This window comes from Maniola jurtina, chromosome 15, assembly GCF_905333055.1.
Source record: "Maniola jurtina chromosome 15, ilManJurt1.1, whole genome shotgun sequence".
NCBI lineage: Eukaryota > Metazoa > Arthropoda > Insecta > Lepidoptera > Nymphalidae > Maniola > Maniola jurtina.
The window spans coordinates 5,134,658-5,157,470 of NC_060043.1; the positions used below are offsets into that span (position 1 = coordinate 5,134,658).

The 22,813-nt window shown below is 35.1% G+C and overlaps 4 protein-coding genes across 6 annotated transcripts; 2 read left to right on the forward strand and 2 right to left on the reverse strand.

The window, feature by feature from the left end:
* Positions 1-1,278: 1,278 nt before the first annotated feature.
* Positions 1,279-4,235, reverse strand: LOC123872777 (THO complex subunit 4-B). Of its 2 annotated transcripts, none has more exons than XM_045917303.1 (4): positions 3,885-4,235; positions 2,913-3,141; positions 2,085-2,273; positions 1,279-1,601 (listed from the first exon to the last, which is right to left on the reverse strand). In XM_045917303.1, exons 1-4 carry the CDS (start codon positions 4,095-4,097, stop codon positions 1,444-1,446), a joined length of 789 nt encoding a protein of 262 aa, XP_045773259.1. In that variant the 5' UTR covers positions 4,098-4,235; the 3' UTR covers positions 1,279-1,443. The 2 variants fall into 2 exon arrangements, with proteins under 2 accessions (XP_045773259.1, XP_045773260.1); XM_045917304.1 differs by having other exon boundaries at positions 2,913-3,126; positions 3,885-4,234.
* A 421-nt stretch (positions 4,236-4,656) lies between these two features.
* LOC123872774 (U6 small nuclear RNA (adenine-(43)-N(6))-methyltransferase) lies at positions 4,657-12,119 on the forward strand. The gene is made up of 8 exons (XM_045917299.1): positions 4,657-4,674; positions 6,822-6,967; positions 7,324-7,537; positions 8,258-8,398; positions 9,457-9,592; positions 9,813-9,929; positions 10,519-10,679; positions 11,451-12,119. The coding sequence occupies exons 2-8, from the start codon at positions 6,863-6,865 to the stop codon at positions 11,984-11,986; spliced, it is 1,410 nt and encodes a 469-aa protein (XP_045773255.1). The 5' UTR covers positions 4,657-4,674; positions 6,822-6,862; the 3' UTR covers positions 11,987-12,119.
* A 2,719-nt stretch (positions 12,120-14,838) lies between these two features.
* On the forward strand, positions 14,839-16,799 carry LOC123872780 (histone RNA hairpin-binding protein). The gene is made up of 4 exons (XM_045917306.1): positions 14,839-15,324; positions 15,405-15,507; positions 15,879-16,001; positions 16,526-16,799. Exons 1-4 carry the CDS (start codon positions 15,234-15,236, stop codon positions 16,692-16,694), a joined length of 486 nt encoding a protein of 161 aa, XP_045773262.1. The 5' UTR covers positions 14,839-15,233; the 3' UTR covers positions 16,695-16,799.
* Positions 16,800-18,237: 1,438 nt separating this feature from the next.
* Positions 18,238-22,635, reverse strand: LOC123872775 (high mobility group protein 20A). Of its 2 annotated transcripts, none has more exons than XM_045917301.1 (7): positions 22,213-22,635; positions 21,970-22,060; positions 21,154-21,296; positions 20,570-20,688; positions 19,864-19,986; positions 19,102-19,267; positions 18,238-18,404 (listed from the first exon to the last, which is right to left on the reverse strand). In XM_045917301.1, exons 1-7 carry the CDS (start codon positions 22,457-22,459, stop codon positions 18,265-18,267), a joined length of 1,029 nt encoding a protein of 342 aa, XP_045773257.1. In that variant the 5' UTR covers positions 22,460-22,635; the 3' UTR covers positions 18,238-18,264. The 2 variants fall into 2 exon arrangements, with proteins under 2 accessions (XP_045773257.1, XP_045773256.1); XM_045917300.1 differs by having other exon boundaries at positions 21,970-22,129; positions 22,213-22,633.
* Positions 22,636-22,813: the final 178 nt, after the last annotated feature.

The following is a 22,813-nucleotide window of genomic DNA, read 5'->3' on the forward strand; positions in this document are numbered from 1 at the left end:
ATTGCCTAATCAGAGTAAAGCCAGATTTAAAGAAAAAAAAAAATTAAAGTACATACTTAAAAAAACCGGCCAAGTGCGAGTCAGACTCATGCACCGCGGGTTCCGTACTTGGGTAATTTTCCCAACATTTCGCACAATAAATCAAAAACTATTAATTATGCTTAAAATAAATAAGTCCTTTCATATGATACTCCACTTGGTATAGTTATCTTACTTTGAAATGGAACATACTAATTATTATTTGTCCATGAACACTTTTTTTTTGTGATGTAACCTTTAGTATATAATACGTCCATGGATGTAACCACAAATTCAGTTTTTGGATTTTTTCCTTCTAGTACTTGTGCTAACTAAAGACCTGCCTCTATCTGCCAAATTTCATGATTCTAGGTCAACGGTCTTCTTGATATTTTTTGACATATGGACAGACATATAGACAGCCAACAAAGTGATCCTTTATGGGTTCCGTTTTTCCTTTTTAGGTACGGAACCCAAAAAAATATGCCAGACACCCCAAAAGTGTTTAAGGATGTCTGGTATACCTTTGTAAAAATAAAGGCTGGAATTGTGAAAATCGGTTCAACGGAGTTATGGAATAAAATCGATGAATAGGTACTGTTACCCATTGAGGAGTTCCACAGCTTCTATTTCCAGAACTTCATTAAATCTTAACTTACATGTCAGGCTTTATAAAGAAAAAGGAATTTATGAAAATCGGTTCATATTTGATGGAGTTATGGAGTGAAATCAATAAAAAATTTGATCCTTGGTATATCCCGAAGAATAGCTATTTTTTTTGGGATAAAAACTACCCTATATGTTAACCCAGAGTATCAGCTACCACTATACCTCATTTAAGTCAATCTGTTCTGGATTTCGCGTGATGCGGGCAGACAGACAGACAAAAAAAAAATTACTTAATTTACAGAACCACTTAGGTACAGTTTTATTATAAGTACTGATAAAACTTGAACTGTGTGGAACGCTAGATACATAGGTACTCTACCTATCGCTGCTTTAATTATTTTTAGGTACTAGTTGATGCCCGTGACTTCGTTCCCGTGGATATAGGTGTATAAAATTTCCCGTGGGAACTCATTGATTTTCCGGGATAAGAAGTAGACTATGTGTTAATCCAGGGTATAATCTATCTCCATTCCAAACAGCCAAACCAGTCCAGTAGTTTTTGCGTGAAAGAGTACAAACTTTCGCAGTAGGAAGTGGCATTGATATGTGCATAATAAAGTACTTAGATAAGTAGTTAAATAAAACCAAGCATAAGACTTCATTATTTTATTTAAAAATATTTTCTTTGAACAATTCGGCCATTCTTCAGATGTTGTCAATGTATTGGCAATACTAGGTTACAAGAACCAAAATAATATCCTCACAGCAAGATTAATATTATATCTTAGTCTAAAATTGGTTTAGTAAAGCTTCCCATCACTTAATTTCTTTAACATATGCGTCAAGTTCTGCATCTAATTGTTCAGCCGTTGGAACGGGTCGGCGACCGCGCGGAGCTCCACCCCGTCCCCCACGCCGCGCACCTCCCCCTCGGCCACCTCCTGCTGCCGCTTGGGGCCTGTTCCCACCTCCACCTGTAGATTTAATAAAAATCATTATAGTTCATCAACAGAAACCTAAATTATGAGGATTGAATTTTTTTAGATGAGGGTTTGAGATGGGTGTTATTTGCACAACAATGTGAAACACCCAAAAATCAAGAGATTTTGTAAAATGATGATGATGATTTCTGTATTGCTCAGTAAGTAGATTAGTGAGTATGGGTGGTTAGTTTGGGCAAACCTATGAACAGAACTAAGTTTAATATTGATTAGGTGCTTAGTGCTGTGATAGCATAGTGGTTAGACCGTCTGGCTCCTAATCAGATGTCAAGGGTTAATTGTATCCAATTCATTCTTTAGGATGTTTATATAGTCAGCAACAAAACTAGATTTGCACCCATCCACAGTAGCTTGTACTGATGGGTGCAAAACTAGCTTTGTTGCAGACTGTACCAAACAACAGTTTCTGGTGATAACATTGCAGTTCTAAGGTTTTTTAAAAAAAAAACTATTTACCTCTACTTGAATTTCTTCTGACTGGACGCCCTCCAAAAGGTCTACTACTCCTATCTTCATTCCTGAAGGTGCTTATTTCTGATGTGGCTAGCTGAATGTTCATTGCACGCCCATCAAGTGGTACTCCATTGTATTGTTTCATTGCTTTCAAAGCATCTGCTCTTCTTTCAAAAAGAACATCTGCTGTGCCTGTTTAATAAATAAACAAAATCAATTACAATATTTAATTTTACTATCAAAATTATTGTAATTCTTAATTTATACAGCTCAAGACTAGATGCTGTTCACAACCTCATCCCTGTTGATATAGGTTTTCTCAATGGAATTTTTTTGATTTAAAAAGTAGTTTACATCTATCTCTGGGGCACTCTTGACCTCTCTTTACCATTTTTTTTTTAAATTGTGTTCAACAGAAGGGTTGTGAGAAGATAACAAACAGATACAATTATTTTTGCATTATAACATTATATGTAAGTATGTATAATTGTAAAAGCAGTCTGTGAGTTTACTTTACCATTTAAATTTTCCAACTATGTAAATAAACCACCCAGTTATTTATGAAACATATTATCATTGTTTTAACAACAATCATTGTCATTATCTGTATCTATATTGACTTAATAGTTGAAAAGACTAATAACTTTGAAATAAAATAATATATTATGTACAAGGGTGGTATACTAATTAACTGTATACTTGAAATATTGACATACAGCTTAAGTTATGCTTGGTCTATAGATTTAAGATTTTACACATATTTTCGTAGTCATTTCAGAAGCAAGGGTGTGTTAGCAATTAAACAATGGATATAAGAGATTGTATACCAACCTAATGATCTTCCAGATCTGTCATAGTGAAGAGCAGCGCTCTTTAACATGCCAAACTCTGAAAATAGCTCCTGAATATCAGAGTCTGAAACTCCAAAGTCCAAATTGGAGACAAGGAGCTTAGTGGGCCCAGTAGTGATGGGTGCACTCCTCTGTATCTTCCTATCATTGAATTCACTGAACATATCATGTTTCCATGTACTGTTCACATCACCCTGAAATAGGTTGTCCTTCATAGATCATGCCAACTGCTCCTGCCAGCTTCTTTGAGCTTACACTCAAAATACTAAGCAAACTTTAGTTGTACATGTTCTATTGCCGTACACAAAGCTGTTTTACATTAGTTATACAATATTTTTAAATAGTTATACATTGGATGATAAGCAAATTACAATTTTGGAACAAGTATGATGATTAGTAGACAATAAATTTTATTACAGTCCATGTTTACACCACTGACACTGCACTTTTTCAACTTGTTACACAAAAATTGTCTTTTAATGAAAATCCACATCTGCACAACAGGCGACAGAATATGTGCACCCCAAGTTGAAGATGAATTCCGAATTTCCCAGACAACTCTACAATCGCCAGGTGGCCTGTGACAAACAGGCAGACTTCTATTTAACAGAACTGCTGGCTGGTTAGTGACACCAGCTTGTCCCCATCCTCAAAATACACCTTCATGTAATTATCTCGAGGCTGTTGTTGGTGGGTATATATACTTAGCAATGAAATTACAATCCAAATGCCATAAAATGGATTGAATCCAGCCAAACAATACATGTAAAATCAGGCAGCTCAGAGCTAAGAATAGGAGTACGGAATTTCTACAAAATACTTTGAACAAACTATTTCCCTGTAGATAACGCTACACATGAGTTGTACCAGGCGCGAGCGACGCACTTGACGCGTCATTTTCAGCACGTTGGTCCGCCATTTTGAAATTGTATAATCAACTATTCGAAATTACCCTTGTGTAATTAGCAGGTTTAGATACCCCGCCTCGATTTCGACCCCGTAGAAGCACACCACCAGTACGGCCGTTACGAAATCCGCCACCACCGCCACCTCCGCGTCCAGGCTTTTTTACATCAAATTTTCTTCCAGCTCCTCCGCTTCCAGTTCTTCCTTTCCTGTTTGCTTTTATTATGTCGTCTAAAGCCATATCGATTTTGTCAACCATTATTTTACCTTATAAGAATTGAAATTATATTCGTAATGAACAAGAACTTTTTATTTTTAAAATATTATTTATCGACAATATAAAACCTAACGCGACCCGTGCACGAAAACTTGCGAAAAGAAATCAGTTGTCATAGACAATGATGAATCATGAATTGTCCATGACATAGACAACAAGGGATGGCCGGTCCAGCTTTGGATCCAACAGACCACCCAATTTGTTGTTGTGAGCCCTGTGCTTGTGTTTTTAGAGGTTAATTGCGTAGTGATTACATACTCTTTGTTGCGTACTTTCATTTCATTGTAAAATTTGTAGGGCTTGGTTTGGTTATTTTTTTTTTTTTTTTTTTTCTTCTCGTCTGGCTGGTTTGGTTATTTCATTGGGTTATTTGCCATCCTATATGTTATTGGTCTGTGTTATTTGCATAGAATTGAGATTTGCAAACGATAAGAAAATAATACATTGTTTTTTTTTTTTTTATATTTCTGAAATCAATTTATTTTTGGGTTTCGTATAACGTAGTGATTACATACTCTTTGTAGTTAGCTATCGGTCGGTGTTTGTGGTTTTGAATTTGGTGTGTTGCAGCGTTGCCAGAATGTTACTTTTGTAACATTTTACGTTACTTTTGACCCCCTCATGTTTCCTCCATGTTACACGACTCAAAATGTTACTTTACGTTACTTTTAGGACTTCATAAAAATATTCAAATTTTTCCCAGCAAACCAAAAATAATCGTGAAACGGAACGCATCCAAAACAGTTTTCGTTTGTCGTAATTGGCCCATTTGTTAGTTTAAATTTCACTTTCTCTAAGTTATTGGTCTAAGTTCACTTTGTTTTGTAATTACTCTGTGATTAAAAAAGTGTTTTGTTTGTTTTTCTCTGTGACTCAACTTTGTTTTGGCCAAAGACCTTAAGTGTAAGGTCTTTGGTTTTGGCTAATAGTTATTCGTGGACTTCGTCTGTGGTGGCGTTTGCTATCGCGCGTGTTGTGACTTTTTGGAGTGTTTTTTTTGTTAGAAGTGGCCGGTTTTTGTGTTCTGCTAGTGTTTATTGGTGGTGGAACTGACCAAGGAACTGACTGGGAAGCACTCTAAAGGGGCGCCGCGTGTATGTCGGCGGGCGCCGGTACAGACGAAGTCCATTCTTATACATATAGTTTTCCTAACTTGTAAATAACTACAAACTTGACATTGGCTAATCAGTGTAAAGCCAGACGAGAGAAAAAAAAAAGTTATTCGTTGCGGGGTAGTGATATTGTAGTTAGGTATCTAAGTACAAAAAAAAAATTATATCTTTATTTCGTCAAAATTCGAAAGTGATTGGTTTGTTCGTTATCCTTGTCGACTGTGTATATGTGTTGCTAACACTACTTGCTTGGTAAGTAAATGTTGTATACAATGTAGTTTTAAGTAACTAAGTAAGTAGTTAACTAATTAGGGAATCAGTAATGCAAAAACAAAGTCATAGTACCTATTTGCAACTGAAAGCAGTTTGTTTTTGTATTGACTGTCATCTTATTATTAAGTCACATTAGTTTCCAGAAGTTCATTTAGCTATTTACTACTTAGTTATTGTTGTAGGTAACTTCGGTTTTCTTTACAGGAATGAGAGCGAGCTGAGTAGATACCGGCCGGCGTAACCTAAAATTTGAGTTTTGCTATCGAATCTATCGATCTCTTTGCTGAGACCAAGGTAAGTAGGTAGTTAGGTACCTACCTAGTATTGTTCAGTTAACAAAACGAATTTGAAATTCCCGCGTAATTTTCTTCACTGCGTACCTACCTACCTAGTGCGTTTTTTTTTATTCTCTCGTCTGGCTTTACAAAGATTAGCCAATGTCAAGTTTGTAGATATTTTCAAGTTAGGGAAACTATATAAGTAAGGACTTCGTCTGTGCTGGCGCTCGCCGACATACGCACGGCGCCCCTTTAGAGCGCTTCCCAGTTAGTTCCAGCATGGTTCTAGCACCAAAAACGCCAGTGAAACACAAAAACCAGCCACTTTTAACAAAAAAAAAAAAAACGCTCCAAAAAGGCACCACACGCGCGCCATCTAACGCTACACAGACAAAGTCTACCTAGTGCGTAGCCTCTCAAACAGTCCTGTGTTGCCAGATCGCCCGATATAAGACGATTTTAATCTTTTTAACCCCCGATCCAAAAAGAGGGGTGTTATAAGTTTGACGTGTGTATCTGTGTATGGCATCGTAGCTCTCAAACTAATGAACCGATTTTAATTTAGTTTTTTTGTTTGAAAGGTGGCTTGATGGAGAGTGTTCTTAGCTATAATCAAAGAAAATCGGTTCAGCCGTTTGAAAGTTATCAGCTCTTTTCTAGTTAATGTAACCTTCACTTGTTAGGGTGATATAAATTTTTAATTTACACTTGTATTATAAATTGAATAGCAAAATAAGTTATAGCTATTCAAAGACATTTCTAAATCCGTTGTTATATTATTATTTTACATATTGATTTGTTTTTCTTTTTCAGGATCAGCAGTCAATTTATGCAATCAACAATTATTATTACGATTCTTTTTAAGCTTAACTAATGGGACAAGAAAACTGTTTAAATTTTTGTGTAATAAAGTGCCATATTAACCTGTGCACCTTATTACTTTTATTTTCCACGAAAAATAAGGAAATGTTACTTTTCTCGTGAAAATGTTACATTTTGAGATGTCTCGTGTTACAATTGACTATCTGCCACTGGCAACACTGGTGTGTTGAGCAACAACTTGTATTCGATATATTTTAACAAAATGGCATTAAACAAGTTTATGCATCCCCGCAATATTTATAAAACCCCTCCCGACTTTGCGAAGCTTGCAAAAACATATGAAGAATTTTCAGATATAGCCAAAGTGGTAAATAAAATTTTACTTCAACTTAATAAAAACATTTTCCATTACATTGCAAAGAATCTTCAATTATCATTATTTATTATAAGAAACTTGAAGGTTTAATAATTTTTGTGTATGTTAAACTGACAGTTTTTGCTAGATGTGCTGGATGGGACACATAGACCCCGTTATTTTGTCTCTCATATTGAAAATTTGAGATGAAATGTAGACAGAGATTAGAAACCATTGATTTTAACTTGCAGTGTTTCTTCTTGCCTGTTTTATTAGGTGCCAACAGGTCCCAACTTCAAAAACTACATACCTACAACAAAATTTTTGTTATTAATTGGTTTAATGCTTTGTCTGTTCACTTTTTTTAGGATGTCAGTGGCAAAGTGAGTATTGATTTTAAGGATCCACATGCATTAAGAATTTTAACAAAATGTTTGTTGAAATCAGACTTCAATCTGGATGTTGTCATTCCTGAAGACCGCCTGGTTCCAACCCTTCCTCTCAGGCTTAATTATATACTATGGATCGAAGATTTAATGAATACAATTAATAGAAGTGATTCAATTTATGGCTTTGATATTGGTAAGTTATAAAGTGGCGTCTCACTAATTCAGCAAGTCCAGTAGTCTGGCACTCTCCGACCGTGCCTCTCCCCACCACTACCTACACCCACCTCAGGTGGAGAAAAGTACTTAATGAAATTTGTGACACACAAACACATATTATTTTATTGAGGTAATACATGAAATGCTTTATTTTATTTATCTTTAATTAGTGACCTGCCCCGGCTTCGCACAGGTGCCATGTAGATTATCACAATCTTTTTGTTATTATCTATTGCTCAAAACCACTTCAAAATCTGTTGAGTGGATTAAAAGATCTGAATGTAAACACAGAGAGTGGGAAGCAACTTTGTTATAAACTATTTAGAGATTTTTTATACAATCCAGCAATCTGAACATTCCAATAATAAATTATTGGAATGGAATGGAACCAGGGAGTGCTAAAGCACTCCCTGGTTTATTAATAGTACCAGATTAGCGAGATTCAAAATGTTTGAAAAAAAATAAACTCGAATCATTTTAACTAGTTTTTGTGATTGTCTAAAATGAAGTCGCAGGCACCTATAGTAACAATAACAAATGTCTTCTTTATTTATATATACTAGCTTATGCCCACAATTTTATCTGCATGGGTTACATAAATTTCAAACTCCTATTTTACCCCCTTACGGGTAATTTTCAAAAATACATTTTGAAATTTGGAGAAACAAAATATTCCTATTTCTGTTCATATTTCTAGGAACTGGAGCATGTGCGATATATCCCTTATTGGCTGCAGTTAAAAACAAGTGGCGTATGGTGGGAACAGAGACAGATGTTCAGAGTTTGCAGCAAGCCCAAGACAATGTAAACAACAATAATTTACAACACCTTATCGAAGGTACTTTATCTTTAATTTTGTTTTAATGAAATCAATTAGTTGGTTTTGTTTATCTCTGTAATGGCTGATTTTCAATCATCAAATAAATCTTTAACTTAGAGATAAGTTTGATTTTTGAAAATCTCCTAAATCTATACAGTTAGGTTATCGAAGGATTGAAATATCAGACCTAAAAAAAAGAAAGTTATAAAGATATATATTATAAGTTTCAAATTATTAAAAACTAGCTGTGCCCGCGACTTCGTTCGCGTGGAATAGTGACTTTTCGGGCAGCGTGATTCTTTAAATTGACATAACTTTTTTATTTATGAACCGATTGACATGAAATAAACACTAAATGTTAAGTGAAGCTTACTACAATATATTAGTGAAAACCGTATCTAAATCGAATAAGCCGTTTCTGATATTAGCGTGCACAAACACACAGACAAACAGACAAAAAAAAATTAATTACAATTTCGGGTTCGGCATCGATATAATAACAACCCCTGCTACTTTTTCTTTATATATTTCCATTGTACAGACACCACTTTTCTACAATTTTATTATATGTATAGATAGTCTCCTGGGAAAGCATTCAACACATTACAATATTTGTATACCTTTATACTAAACAGTAGACTTATTAGAGATGATTCTAATGACATAAATGTTGCTCGTGGTTCACCCTCAATAATCAATAACAAGCCACTAATAAATAAATAAACAACAGCTACTTATATCAGTTTTGCTGTTCAAATCATAACAACTTAACTGCTATTCTATTACCAGTCCAAAAACAGGTATGGCGCATAACTTAGTGGGTTCCTGCGGTGCGGTGCGGGAATTGCGACTGTTGGCCCAAGTTGACGTATCACAACATCACACTTCTCCCGCACCGCTCCACCACCGCAGGAACCTACTCAGTTAAGCGCTAAGTGTGTAACATACAATGATTTGGTATAGACTGATTATGTCATATGGCACTTATAGTTGTTATGATTTGGAGGGCAGAGTTACTATCTGTATCAAGTACTATTTTCAGTGTCAGACAATGTACATGAGAATAATGATTGCAGTGAGAGAAAATACTACCAAGTCGGTAATTGAACATATGTTTTTGGATGAAAGTAGTCAAACATTTGACTTTTGCATGTGCAACCCACCATTTTACACAAATATTCAGGAATTGTGGGAATCTCGTAGCCCAGCCAGGTAAATTTATTTATTAACTTATTACTACTCCTAGCTGATGTCTGAAACTTCGTCTGCTTGTACATATTTAGGTTTTAAAATCCTGGTCTTTAACTATATAAGTATCCATGCAAAAAAATCACGACAATCGGTTGCTCTGTTGAAACACACTTTCACATTCATAATATCGATCAATCTATCAATCAAATACTAGTTTATAATACTATAATTTCCATTACAGACCTGAACCTAAAAATGGTTTCACTGGTTCACCACATGAACTCATAACCGAAGGAGGTGAGCTGCAGTTTTGTAGACAAATTATAGAAGAAAGCAAGCTGCAAAAAGACAAAGTCCTGTAAGTTGTATTTGTTTAATTCTACATATGTAAAAAAACAGATGAGGTGATATAACTTTAATGTCTTTTCATTAGACCGAGTATGTGTTAGTTATATAGAGGCGGTGCCTGTGCCAGATACTGTGTTTAATTGTCACCAACTCAGACCATTCTATTCTATTTCCACAAAAAAAATATAGTTGGAATAAAGAGACTAGGATAGTCTGTTTTTAGGGTTCCGTACCACCCGGTACGATACAAGTGAGAAACATAACTCCAGAAGGTCTAAAGTGCTGGCCAGATCGCGTCGCTTACGTGTTTCTCCGAGAAGGTTTCTGCGATTTGTTTATCAAGCAAACTAAGGAAAAATGAACTATAATAATAAACGAATAGCCAGTGATTCATAATATTATGGTTGCGTTTTGTTCAGTACCAGGAGGACCAATTAATTTATTTATTATTCATAGGATTGGCTAATTCTAGGATAGCACTAGATTTAGATGTATCAATTTAATTTAGGCTTTAAAGATTATGACAGAATTAGTCACAATTATTTATATAAACCTCGTCTTAGGCTGGTGTTAAAGCATATTTGATTTTCTGTTTACAGCATATTTACAACTATGGTGGGCCATAAGTTTAATTTAAAGGAATTAGTCACTGATTTAAAGGCAGATGGTATTACATACACTACAACAGAATTCTGCCAAGGTCGAGTCACAAGATGGGGACTAGCTTGGACATATCAAAAATACGATTTTTCAAAAATGTGTAAGAATATTTTTTTAATTATTACGATTGGACTTTTTGTGTAGCTGACTGTCTAGTCTAATAAAATTTAATTTAATTGGTGGACATAATATACCTACTAAATTGAGTCTGCCGATACAATTTTAGGTTACAGGCTTCACTAAAACAGCCAGGACTGTTGAAATTTTTACTTTTATTGTTTTGTAAATTTTATGTTTTTTGGTATTTACTATTGTTTTGATGGAGGAATCTCAAGGTTTATTTTTAACCCCCGACCCAAAAAGAGGGGTGTTATAAGTTTGACGTGTGTATCTGTGTATCTGTCTGTGGCATCGTAGCGCCTAAACGAATGAACCGATTTTAATTTACTTTTTTTGTTTGAAAGGTGGCTTGATCGAGAGTGTTCTTAGCTATAATCTAAAAAAATTGGTTCAGCCGTTTAAAAGTTATCAGCTCTTTTCTAGTTTTCTTGTAGAAAAGAAGATTAGATTCATAATATTCACATAATATTCACATATACCCTTAGGTTCATAATATTCAAGTGTCAATTGACAAATGTCAAGCTGTCAAGGTGGACGTTGCCTAGATATACATAATTATTTATTTGAAAATGATGTTTTGGAAAACTCAGATACTTTGGATCATAGGTGCGGAATAGTCCAAGAAAATCTGTTCAGCCGTTTGAAAGTCATCAGCTCTTTTCTAGTTACTCTAACCTTCACTTGTCGGGGGTGTTGAAAATTTTTAATATACACTTGTTATGGTCATTGTTTATTAATCCTTTTTTTTTAGTTTCACCAAGAGACAAGTCTCGAAAGAAAAGTGTTCCAATTTCATTTGTTTTACCAGAATTAAATGAATGTTGCGATTATGTAGAGAAGTTAAAGGGAATACTCCAAGATCTACAAATCATAAATAAGGTAATAACAAAACGGAAAAACGAAATGATTCTTGATGTTGTTGCATTTTCCAATACATGGTCAAATCAACGCCGTAAAAGGAGGATTCATAAACGTTTGTCAGAGGACCAAGTTAAAAGAGCAAAAGTAGATTTAAAAAATACATCCAATGTATCATTACAGAACAGTACTAATGAATCAAATGATACAATGGCAAATAAAAGTATTGAACCTGCAGAAGAAAGTACAAGTAATAATAGATCTCTTAAGGATTCACCAGAGAATGAAACAGAAGCAGTAGTCCATGCATTAATGAAAATAGCTAATAGAGATAAGCTTTTAAATATTGAAATGGAATTTTTGAATGGCAGTGCTGGTAAAGAAGGATTACATCAAATCGTTCAGTACATTAAAAATAATTGGAAATGATATCTTGTTTTCATTTTCCATACTAAAAATAAAAGGACTTAGATCAGGGTCAGGCGACTTGTAAAACGTAACGATCCCAGTAAGGTGTTGTAAAGAGGTCAAAGGTTATCAAATTATCTCTATCGTTAGGCGAAAAATATTGGAAGTATTGTGATTTACTTTTCAGAAAAAAAAACAGATGAATCTTTAAAAATTAATATAAGAAAAAGACACACTGTAGGTAGTTCTGCAGTAGGTACCCAAGTCATCCCTTATGCTTACTATTTAGTATTTTCAATGGTACATCTCAGTCCACATCTTTAATTCTTTAAGGTATACCTACCACAGACAGGAAGTAAAACTAATGGACTCCCGTAGAGTTCCATATACTTTACATTATGCAGACTATTATTATTCTGAAATGTTATGTAATATTAAGAAGATTCATAAATAAAGGAACATCATATTTTATGAAGCCTATTACATTAGCTATTACAGCCGCAGCTTACAGCCCACAAAATGATTGTTTGATTTTAAAATTGCAATAGCTGTTATAGGTTCCATTCAAAATTGAACTCTATCAGTTTATGTTAAGGTGCATGAGATGGGTCTGCCCGCGAAATTCAAAATTAATTTGGTTTTTCGCAATTTATAAACTAATACGACAAAGTAGGCATATGGCATTCTAATCCCGACAATGGTAGTATTATCTCACAGGATTACACCAAAATCTTTACTATTATTACCAACCTATACTAGGTCCAACGGAAGACCCCGCACTATTAGATGGACAAACGAGTTGGAAGGAACCGCTAGATTCAGGAGACGCAAGACCGTGGTGTGTGCACAGACCAGGAATCTTGTGTGGAAGTCCGTACAAGAGACTTATCTCCAAGAAAGTACAAATTTCATAGGTACCTACCTACTCTTTGGTACAAACGTCTTATCGTTTGATAATGATGATGACAGCATTTCCAGATGTGCGGCAAATCCTACAAACGAGACTCTGAAATAGTACGAAAGGATACGGATACGACATTGCTGCTCCGCCTGAATTTGTAAAAAACAATGTAAAAAACATCAACAAATTAGATATTTGTTGAATTGCATATGTAGTGTAAAAAAAGATAGGTACGAAAATATGTAACTCTGAAAATATGAACATGACCCAAAACGTACGAATTTCGTTTCCTATCGTACCTATGTGGCCACGCTGCGTGCGCGATGGGTGAAAATGACAAAATGTTCCATTCACGAATTCGGTACCGCATCCCGCATGGATATGTACGAAGTAACAATTCCCATTATCCCAAATTGTGGCGTAATTTGGGCGTCATGGCAAGAGTTTGATGAAGAAAAAACCTCGGATATATCATTAACTAGCTGATACCCGCGACTTCGTTCGCGTGGATGTAGGTTTTTTGAAATTCCCGTGGGAACTCTTTGGTTTTCTAGGATAAAACGTAGCCTATGTGCTAATCCAGGGTATAATCTATCTCCATTTCAGCCCAATCCGTCCTGTAGTTTTTGCGTGAAGGAGTAACAAACATACACATACACACACACACACATACAAACTTTCTCCTTTATAATATTAGTGTGATTTTTCCCCCCCGCGAAAGCTTTGTATGGCCTAGAAACCATCACTATTACATATACTAATGTTACCCATTTGTACTGAGTATCGACACTTGCATCGACTTTAGAGCCACCTGAAGCTTACCGCTTAGCTAGTGGGAACGTAGGCGTAGGTCCATGAGTAGGAACGAGCGGTAAATTCTTTGCTGCTATACAAAAAATAATGCAGGTATGTTTTTTGTGCAGCAAGCTTGGATTATCAAGTTTATTCATTAGGTATATTATAATAGTTATCTGTGATGGCCGCAAGCGTCTAAGGCGTCTAAGTGGGATGGGGCTACCCATAGGAGCGCGATCTCGTTACTTTGCTAGTCTGTGACTAATACCTAGTCTATGGTTTGGTCAATTAATTTGTGAATTATCACATCAAAAAGTCTAGATGCCAGAGCTATAAAACCAGTTAAAAAAAAAATGAATACCACTAGTTAGTGATCTGTGATATAATTTTACAAAGAAGTGTTGTACTATCGATAGTTTGACTATCGATAGTTGACCTCAAAAACTATTTAGGATGTCGACAGCGCAAAACAAGCAATAAGCTTTAAATGAAGGCTTCTTCTAATTTCAATACTATCGATAGTTTTACACCGTCGTCGATAGTCACTATTGCAATTCGCCGACTATCGGTAGTGTAAAACTATCGGTACTACCGATAGTTTTACATTATTATTAAAGCTTTACTTTTCCTTACACAAAATTATTATTACAATTTTTTTTACAGTATTTTAAACGCGGCCCTCTGCGGGTATAAGCCTCCTCCATCCTTTTCCAGGCCTCTCTGTCAATTGCATTTTCCATCCACTTTTTCCTGCCAAATCAATGATATCGCGTCCTCCCACTTTTTTCTCGGCCTTCCTACACTCCTTTTGCCTGTAGGGCCCTGCCATTTTGTTGTTAAATAAGTCCACCTTTTGTGTTTATACCTTAATATGTCCTGCCCATTTCCACTTTTGTTCCAGGGCATACTGAAGAGCATATATTAACTGAGTTTTCTTGCGGATGTCTATGTTTCTTGTTTTTTGTATTCTTCTCAGCTTTAATATGCTTCTTTCCAAGGCATGTTGGCAGGACAGGATTTTATTTTTGACTTTTTCAGTGAATACTGAATACCTATGTTTGGCTTGCATAAGTTTGTTAAAAACATCTTGTGCAAAGAAGTAAATCCAGTCTTCCACAAGGCATTCTATACTATATAGTTACTATTATAATATATTATAGTCGATAGTATTGCCTTCATCAATAGTATTGCTTGCTTTGCGCTATCGATACTATCGGTTTTGCCTTAACTATCGATAGGATAGGCACAGAAGGATAGGCAACTCTAAAACAAAAGCGAAAAGTGTGTATTTTTTCCCGCTTTTATTTTATGACAAAATAAGAAAATAGTAAATAGCTCTGAATTTACATATATTTGGAGTTTATTATAATATATTCTTCATTGCTGCTTATAATGTCGAAAAAGTGTGTGGTAATAAGTTCTCGGTGCCAGTGAATTTTGCTATGTTTTAAATCCTGTTAGTTTTCTGTGAGGTACCCAATTTTCAAAAAGTTAATAAACATTAAAGCTGAGTAGCACGATTAACATTTAACAGTTTCGAATATTATAGTAAACTAGTAAACTAAGGTAGCAATGAGTATAAATGATTATATAAAACAAAGTTGGAATGAACTCTGCGAAAATGAACAAGAACAAGAAACTCAACCACCACCTAACAAACCAAGTAAGGCTTGTGCACCAACGGTTACCTATATTTATTATGATAGTCTAAAAGTGTAATATTAAATCGCCTTTTACGTTTAGTTCGTCGAGCCACAAAAGAAAAAATGAAATCTGATAGCAGAGAAAGCTCCAGCAGTCGAAAAAAATCAAAGCCTAATGGTAAAAATGATTCTGAGAAATCCAGGTAAATTCATTTCAATAGTTAATTTACATGAACAGTTTTTGTATTGGGAATTGTTTAAATGTCAAATTTATCCAGATAAAGTTTATCTGTTGGTTTTGAAACAGCCCCTTACCAAAAGTAAGAAGTAAAGTTTATAAGTTTGTTTGTAGGAAGTATTCTTTGGAACTACTGTACTGATTTTCAAAATTCCTGAGTGAAGTAGGCTATATTTTATTTTCAAGCAGCTATGCAAAGCCAGGGCGCGTCGCTAGTTATATTAGACCTTTAGTTGTAGGTAGATTATCTCTTCTTTAAATCCTTAATGTTCTATTTATCATATTAGAACACAATCAAATTAAATTAATTTATTCAAATTCTTTTCTTATTTACAGCAAACCTGCAAAAAAGCCTATTGAGCTGGAAACAGACCAAGATGTATTGCAAAGGCGTCAGAAGCAGATAGACTATGGTAAAAACACAGTTGGCTATCAGAATTATACACATCAAGTGCCAATGTAAGTAATTTGCTGAAGAATTCGGTCTTTAATAATTATAAGTGGGGTTGATTTTTTCTCTCGTCTATCTAATGCTATGGGAAATCAAGAGTTTGTCGTGTATGAAAAATCTTTGCTGCTTTTGTTATTTATAACGTTGTTAGTTGTGTAAAATAGCTACTATATTGTGACAGGCAACTACTGCATGGCCTAACCCAGTTTTTGTTTCTAATTGACTCAGTTAGAAGTCCTCTGTTCTAATCCTAGAACAGAATCAGAGTTTTATTTACAACTAGCGAACGGGCCCTGCTTCTCTAAGGTAGCTTATTACAATTTTCTTAGGGATCTCTAATTTTTTGAAAATAAAAAAAGAGTGTCACTCAGGAATAATGTAGCTTTCTATTGGTGAAAGAATTTTCAAAATCAGTTCTGTAGTTTTAGAGATTACTCCCTACAAACAAAGTTACTTTACCTTGTTATAATATTTAACATATCAGTTGTAATAACTGCTCTAGTCACTTAAATGATGTTTTATGATTTTTTAGGGATAAACGTACAAAAGAAGATCCGAAAACTCCTGATAAGTATGCAAAATACAGTAGAAGATCTTGGGATATGTTAATAAAAATATGGAGGAAAAAACTACATGAATTTGATGGTGAGAATATTGACTTTGAAGATGAAACTGGTAATCTCTCAGAACTTGAAAACTAGATTCTTCCAAGTTGACTAAAAACCATTAAAGTCACACTTATTAATTTTATTTTCTATTGGACTTCATTATTATATGTATAATAATAAATTATTCATGTTTGTTAATCCTTCTGGAATTGTACCTACTTTATCTTTTGAATGTTATGTTAAAACATATTGCTTCAGTCAATACAATGTGTATTCACAGTAGGAATAATTTATGTTTACAACTGTCTCGTTAGGCTCAAGGTTAGCATGTTTGACTGCCAATGATGAGGTCCTGGGGTGGGCCAAAAATAGTGAGGTATTGGGTTTTTGAAAAGACTTTATTTTTATTCAACACCCTTGGCTGCTATCTCACCTGGGCTAACTCGGAAGGGGTGTATGGTAGTTTTATCAAACCCTTAACCATATCAGTTTCTACACAGCATTGTACCAAAACGCTAAGTTGCTTGCGATAGGGTGGTAACTAGCCATAGCACCAGTGACAATTCTGGAAATCATAAATTCCGAAAGTGCTCCTACCAGTAATCGAACCCGGGACCTCTTGCTTATAAGACCACAGAGATGTGAAAGGATTTACGATGATTTATAGTATGGTTCTTGAGCTGGTTCCTTATTCTCAAACATTTATGATTTAGCAGTTCACAGTTTAATCTGAGCCTTAATTGAATGTTCAAAGCAAATTCAAAAGGTACAACAAACCTTAAAAAAATACACATTATTGTGCGAGCATCTAATAGAATAGAATAGATTTTTATTCAAGTAGACTTTTACTAGTGCTTTTGAAACATCAAAATAATTTACCTCTGGTTCGGAATGCCGCCCTACCGAGAAGAAACAGCAAGAAACTCGGCCGTTGCTCTTTTCAATTCTTCAATTTAAAATAGTATTCCATACTATACAAGCAATTGCAGCCCCGCGCATTGCTGGAGCAAGTCAAATCCATGCTTTTTTATCATTTACATAATCTTTGATTGTACTTATAATATGCCAGGAGCATAGGTACTTTTAATGGATTTTTTGAACTTTTGTTAAGGCAAGATTGACTGTGGAATTTTATTATAAAGTATTACACTATCTATATTATTATATCATACAACTTAATTTACTTAATAAAAAAAAAGTATATAATCAGTGTTTGTCAATCAGCAATTTTATGTAATGTTCGGGCGCATTTGCAGCCCAAGATATTGCCAAACCGCCGACATTTTGAACTTTTCATATTATTTTATTTTTTTAATAACATCCCTGGCAGCGCAACTAGTGGTTGAGTGAATCTTTGAGACTTTGAAAATACTTCTGTACATATTATTGGTTGTGCCACCAGTGGGTGATCCCGGTTGCTGACACCATATTGACTGCGCAACTGATATGAAATGTATATATTATATAACCATAGAGCTGTATACCATTTGTTGGCAGCATGTCTGGTCTGGCCATCACCAGTGTGCTAGTGAGATAGTGATAACTTATCAAGTTGTACCTACTGACAATTTTTATATTACTTGGTGTTTCACTAATGACTACATTTTAAACAATATAAATAAAAAAACAATGATAATAATATTAATTTTTTTATTTAATCATTTTAAATCGATGGTAGTTCTACTTTGTTTAAAATATCCTTTGCCTGTTTGACCAATGGATTGTTCTTAGTTTCTAATGCAAAACTTTGCAGTTTTTCCATATACTCTTCTATATTGCTGTCAGATGCCCCAACAGATCCACCTGGAAGTCATAATTCAAAATATTGGTAATAATCTCAAATTAATTTTCTCAAAACTCAAAATCCTAATCCTGAATTCAATTGTACAGAAACTAAGCTTGACAGATCTAAGTAATGCTAGTTTTTGGGTTCCATATCTCATGAGAAAAATGGAACTCTCATAGAATCACTTCATTGTCTGTTGTCTGTCAAGACCCATCAAGAGAATCAAAATCTATAGGGTGATTCCCATTTACCTACAATCATGAAAGGCAGGTAGCAATGTCTTATAGCTCAAGAAATACCCGAAAATCATGTATTTTTGGTTTCATCACAAAAAATAGTGTTGTATTTTGTACGACTGTATGGTGGTTCCCTTTCACACTTGACCTGTTTTTTTTGGTAGGAAACACTGCAGATAGCACTTGTTGAGAGATTTGCATGCAGCCCAATTAACTACTTGGAAACAACAGATTTTTATGTAAATCTGGCAAATATTTGTATCTACAAATGGGTCTACAAAATTTCAGAGAATCAAACTGCTTTTTATGGAGCGCACTATGAATAAACGTTGAGGGTAAGATCTATAAAGCGCACTCTGACTTTGCTCAGACTTAAGACAGAGTTAAAAAGAGACAGGTATATCTTTCACATAAATCTGTCTCGTTTTAACTCAATCTTAAAGCTGAGCAAAGTCAAAGATCTCAGCCAATGTTTCACCTTGCAACGGTAATGCCACTGACTGTAAGGCCTGCACTAGCGAGCTGACGAGTGCGCGGCGATGCGCCACGAGCGCCGCCGTGCGCTCAGCAGCCGCCGCGGTCTCCGCGCGGAGGCGCGACGTGGCTGCGCTCACTTCCTCGGCGTGGCGTTGAAGTATGGCATTCTGTTTCACAAATAATTTATTTTCTCGCTATTTACATATTAAAAATTAAAAAAAAAAACAATATCTAAGCCTGTGATGAAGGAAGTCCTTGTTATGTTGTTCCTTCCATTTATTTATAACAGGATATTGTGATGCCAGCGTCTTCATCTGCATGGATTTAAGTTTCTTTATATCCTGTGGTAAGTCTGATTTTTTCCAGGATGCCAGCATCTCTGTACCGTTAAATTGTTTAAATAGATGAGCAGTGAAAGGTAACAGACAGATACACCTTTGCATTTATAGATGATGCTCGCAACTTCATCTGCATATTATAAAAATGTAAAAAAATCCATATTTTCAAAGTGAGATAACTATATCAAGTGGGGTACCTATCACATGAAAGGGCTTTACTTGTACATTCTAAAACATCTTTTTTTATATGCATAATAGTTTTTGATTTATCGTGCAAAATTTCGGAAAAAATAGCCCAGCACGGAACCCTTGGTGCGCAAGTCTGACTCGCACTTGGCCAGCTTTTAAGCATACTGCGGGGAAAGGAGAATGGGAAATATTATTCTTTAGGTAATTGAAAAAGCTGCATTATATAAATAAATTACCTGCTGTTCGTAATCAGAATTAGCTTTGCGTAACTGCCGTAATTCAGATTCTCTAAGCTTATTATGCTGAAGGAACTGGTCTGTAAATATGGGGATATCAGTATCACCAGCCATTTCTTCACCCTGAAAATTTTACATTGAATGAAGTGCATTGTTAATAGCAATTTTTTAATACTAATATGTAAAAGTCTGCCCCATTTATTTTAAACTAGAGGATGCCCGCGATTTCGTCCTCGTGGATTTTGGTTTTTAAAGATCCCATGGGAACTTTTTGGGGATAAAAAGTTGCCTATGTCAATTGCAGGGATGCAATTCCAAATTTCATGCAAATCGGTTAAGCGGATGGGTATTTAGGAATCCTGTGGGAACACTTTGATTTTTGGGCCTATGTCCATCCCCGGGATATAAGCTAACTCAGTATCTTTAGTCAAAATCGGTTAAACTGTAGGGCGTGAAAAGGTAGCAGACAGACAGACAGACACACTTTCGCAATTATAATATTAAGTATGGATACTGTTAATGAAGAAACAACCAACATCCAAACTTTACATATTTATAAGTGTAGCTATAAAGGCAAAATTAAACAGGGGTCTCCATTCTGCTGCGCATTCCCTACAGTGTACACTAATCCAGAGCTCTTTTTACCTGACGCCAAATACTGCAAGTAATCACATATTATTCTTATCGTTCAAACTTATATACTTACAGAAGGTGTGATACAAGGTCTTGGTCGAGGTGGGGTAGGTTGTCTGGCAGCATTATTGACTGCGGCTGAAGCTGCTACATTTGCATTGATCACATTCTGTTCTGCTATTTGTGTAGCTGCTGCAGGAACAAAAAATATTCATCAGTTTTTTTGTATCTTTTTTAAATAAAGAATATTAGCCATGCTAATCATGACTAATAATCCTCTTTTCCCCTCCAATCAAGCGTAAAGCTTGTGCCAGGAGTGGATACGACAATAATGCAATGGGTGGGGTTTGAACCGCCGACCTTTCAGAATTCAGTCTGCTCCTCAACCATTGAGCTATCGAGGCTCTCTAGAGATTTACTACAAAATACACACTATATTGTATGAGACATGGTTGCTAACAAATGGGTGTCATAAAAAAGCTCAGTCACTCAGCAGGCAATGGAAAGAGCTATGTTAAGTTTCTCGACATGACCAAATCAGAAATAAGGTGATCTATGGAAGAACCAAAGTGGCCAACATAGCCAATGAGTTACGTTGAAGTGGTAATTGGGTAGCAAATTTATTTTTATAATCATAAAGGTAGATATAATAATTACCTGTGTCTACCACAGCATTGTTGATATTTGTATTCTGCTTTATTTTTTTGGAAGAGTTGCTCATGTCCTTTTGTTCCATTTGTTGTTTCCTGAATTCTTTGTAGGCATCAGTTTTTTTATATTCAGCCCATTCTTTTATGTACCTTTAAAGAGAAAAAGTATTTAATATTATGCTTAATGGTAAAAAAGGATTTTACACTAAAAAAAGGTAAAGTCAGTTAGAACCCGCTCCAAGCAGATAATAGTTGGAAATGAATGTAATAGTAGTAGGAAAGTCACTAATATTTTATGCTTTGTTAACCAAAAAATCAGAACAATAATCTGTAAAAGATGCCTTATTGTGACTTATTGTTAAAATGCGATAGCTTTCATTTAAGCCCTTATCAGAATGTGACGAATGATACCTTGTCACTGTGGTTAGTTTTTTGTTTGGCAAAATGCATTTTGTATGTGAGATTGTGAGATGAACCTATAGTGAGTAGTGACTCAAGTTTTTAAAGAAATAATTGATTTGTTTTGAAAATTGAATCAAACTTCTCTGAGGTTATTGTGCAATGGTGGGTTGCGGTATACTAGGCTACAATTGCTGGAGTGAACATAAAGTAGAAGAAATGATATTTTACAAGTCCCTGCTTGAGCAAGAGGAACTAAAGTTGCTTATCTATGGGTGGGTATTAATTAATCTGTGACCAAAAAGATAAATTTAATTAATTATTGCTGTACAGTCCATAACAGTGTCACAGAAGAACATGGACTATCATATTAACCTAATATTCAAGCCAAAAATCTATTATAACATGTTAAAAATTATTTTACCTTTCCTTATCCTGGTCAGCTGCATTTAAATATTGCTGTTTTTCTTCACCTGGAAGTTTACTCCATTCACTGGCCAACTGCCTTGTCAACTCTGCAAACCCAAGTTCTGGCTGTTCAGCACGTAACTGATCACGTCTTTCATTGAGAAATCGTACGTAACCTATTGAGAAATTATAATAAGGTTGTAAATCGATTGGTAGAAAATCATAGTAAAGTTAAAAATGTTTAAAAATAATAATATACCGGTGAGTGGTTGGCGTGGAGCAGTTACATCACGCGGTGTTTTGGGTTTTCGTTTCTTGGGCTTTTTTGGAGAAGGTTTTTGAACATCCTTTGGATTTAAAAGCTGATTGCCGGCATCAGCTTCGTTTCCGTTTACAGAAGAGGCCGGTGCTGCTGCATTAGTTTCTTGGTCTGCATTCGTAGACTTTGCAGGTTCTTCATTTGGGAGTGTTTGCACTTCATTAGGTTGAGCAGTTTCTATTTCCATGATATCTTCATTCAAGTCCCAAAGTAGATTTGGATGCAGAGCTTCCTTGGATTTTAACTAGAAATACGCGATACTTTTATCAAAAAAGTAGAATATTTTTTTCATTGATTTGATTTGCTTTTTTTTTAGAATTTCATAGGGAATTTCTGAATTTCTGATATCCAATGTTATTGGTCTGTGATTTCTGACTTTCTTTTTTTGTTTATTTATTTTACGGCCCTGGGTACTAACTGTTTCTGACATTCAATGACCACAGACCAGTAAGTTTGATTTTGACCCAACATTGGTCCAACCTGCATCGGTGCGACAACAACAGTTTTATTTAGATTAGTTTTTACTGTAGCTGGATCATAC

Excerpts from the sequence above, each read along its gene's own strand:
- LOC123872777 (XM_045917303.1), bottom strand. The coding sequence starts at position 4,097 with ATGGTTGACAAAATCGATATGGCTTTAGACGACATAATAAAAGCAAAC. Across the intron at positions 3,142-3,884 it reads AACCTGCTAATTACACAAGG|GACAACCTATTTCAGGGTGA; the intron begins GTAATTTCGAAT and ends TGATCTATGAAG. Across the intron at positions 2,274-2,912 it reads CAGATCTGGAAGATCATTAG|GCACAGCAGATGTTCTTTTT; the intron begins GTTGGTATACAA and ends TTTATTAAACAG.
- LOC123872774 (XM_045917299.1), top strand. The coding sequence starts at position 6,863 with ATGGCATTAAACAAGTTTATGCATCCCCGCAATATTTATAAAACCCCT. Across the intron at positions 7,538-8,257 it reads AATTTATGGCTTTGATATTG|GAACTGGAGCATGTGCGATA; the intron begins GTAAGTTATAAA and ends TCATATTTCTAG. Across the intron at positions 8,399-9,456 it reads TTTACAACACCTTATCGAAG|TGAGAGAAAATACTACCAAG; the intron begins GTACTTTATCTT and ends TAATGATTGCAG.
- LOC123872780 (XM_045917306.1), top strand. The coding sequence starts at position 15,234 with ATGAGTATAAATGATTATATAAAACAAAGTTGGAATGAACTCTGCGAA. Across the intron at positions 15,508-15,878 it reads AATGATTCTGAGAAATCCAG|CAAACCTGCAAAAAAGCCTA; the intron begins GTAAATTCATTT and ends TCTTATTTACAG. Across the intron at positions 16,002-16,525 it reads TATACACATCAAGTGCCAAT|GGATAAACGTACAAAAGAAG; the intron begins GTAAGTAATTTG and ends ATGATTTTTTAG.
- LOC123872775 (XM_045917300.1), bottom strand. The coding sequence starts at position 22,459 with ATGGAAATAGAAACTGCTCAACCTAATGAAGTGCAAACACTCCCAAAT. Across the intron at positions 21,297-21,969 it reads GCTGACCAGGATAAGGAAAG|GTACATAAAAGAATGGGCTG; the intron begins GTAAAATAATTT and ends TTCTCTTTAAAG. Across the intron at positions 19,987-20,569 it reads GACCTTGTATCACACCTTCT|GGTGAAGAAATGGCTGGTGA; the intron begins GTAAGTATATAA and ends TAAAATTTTCAG.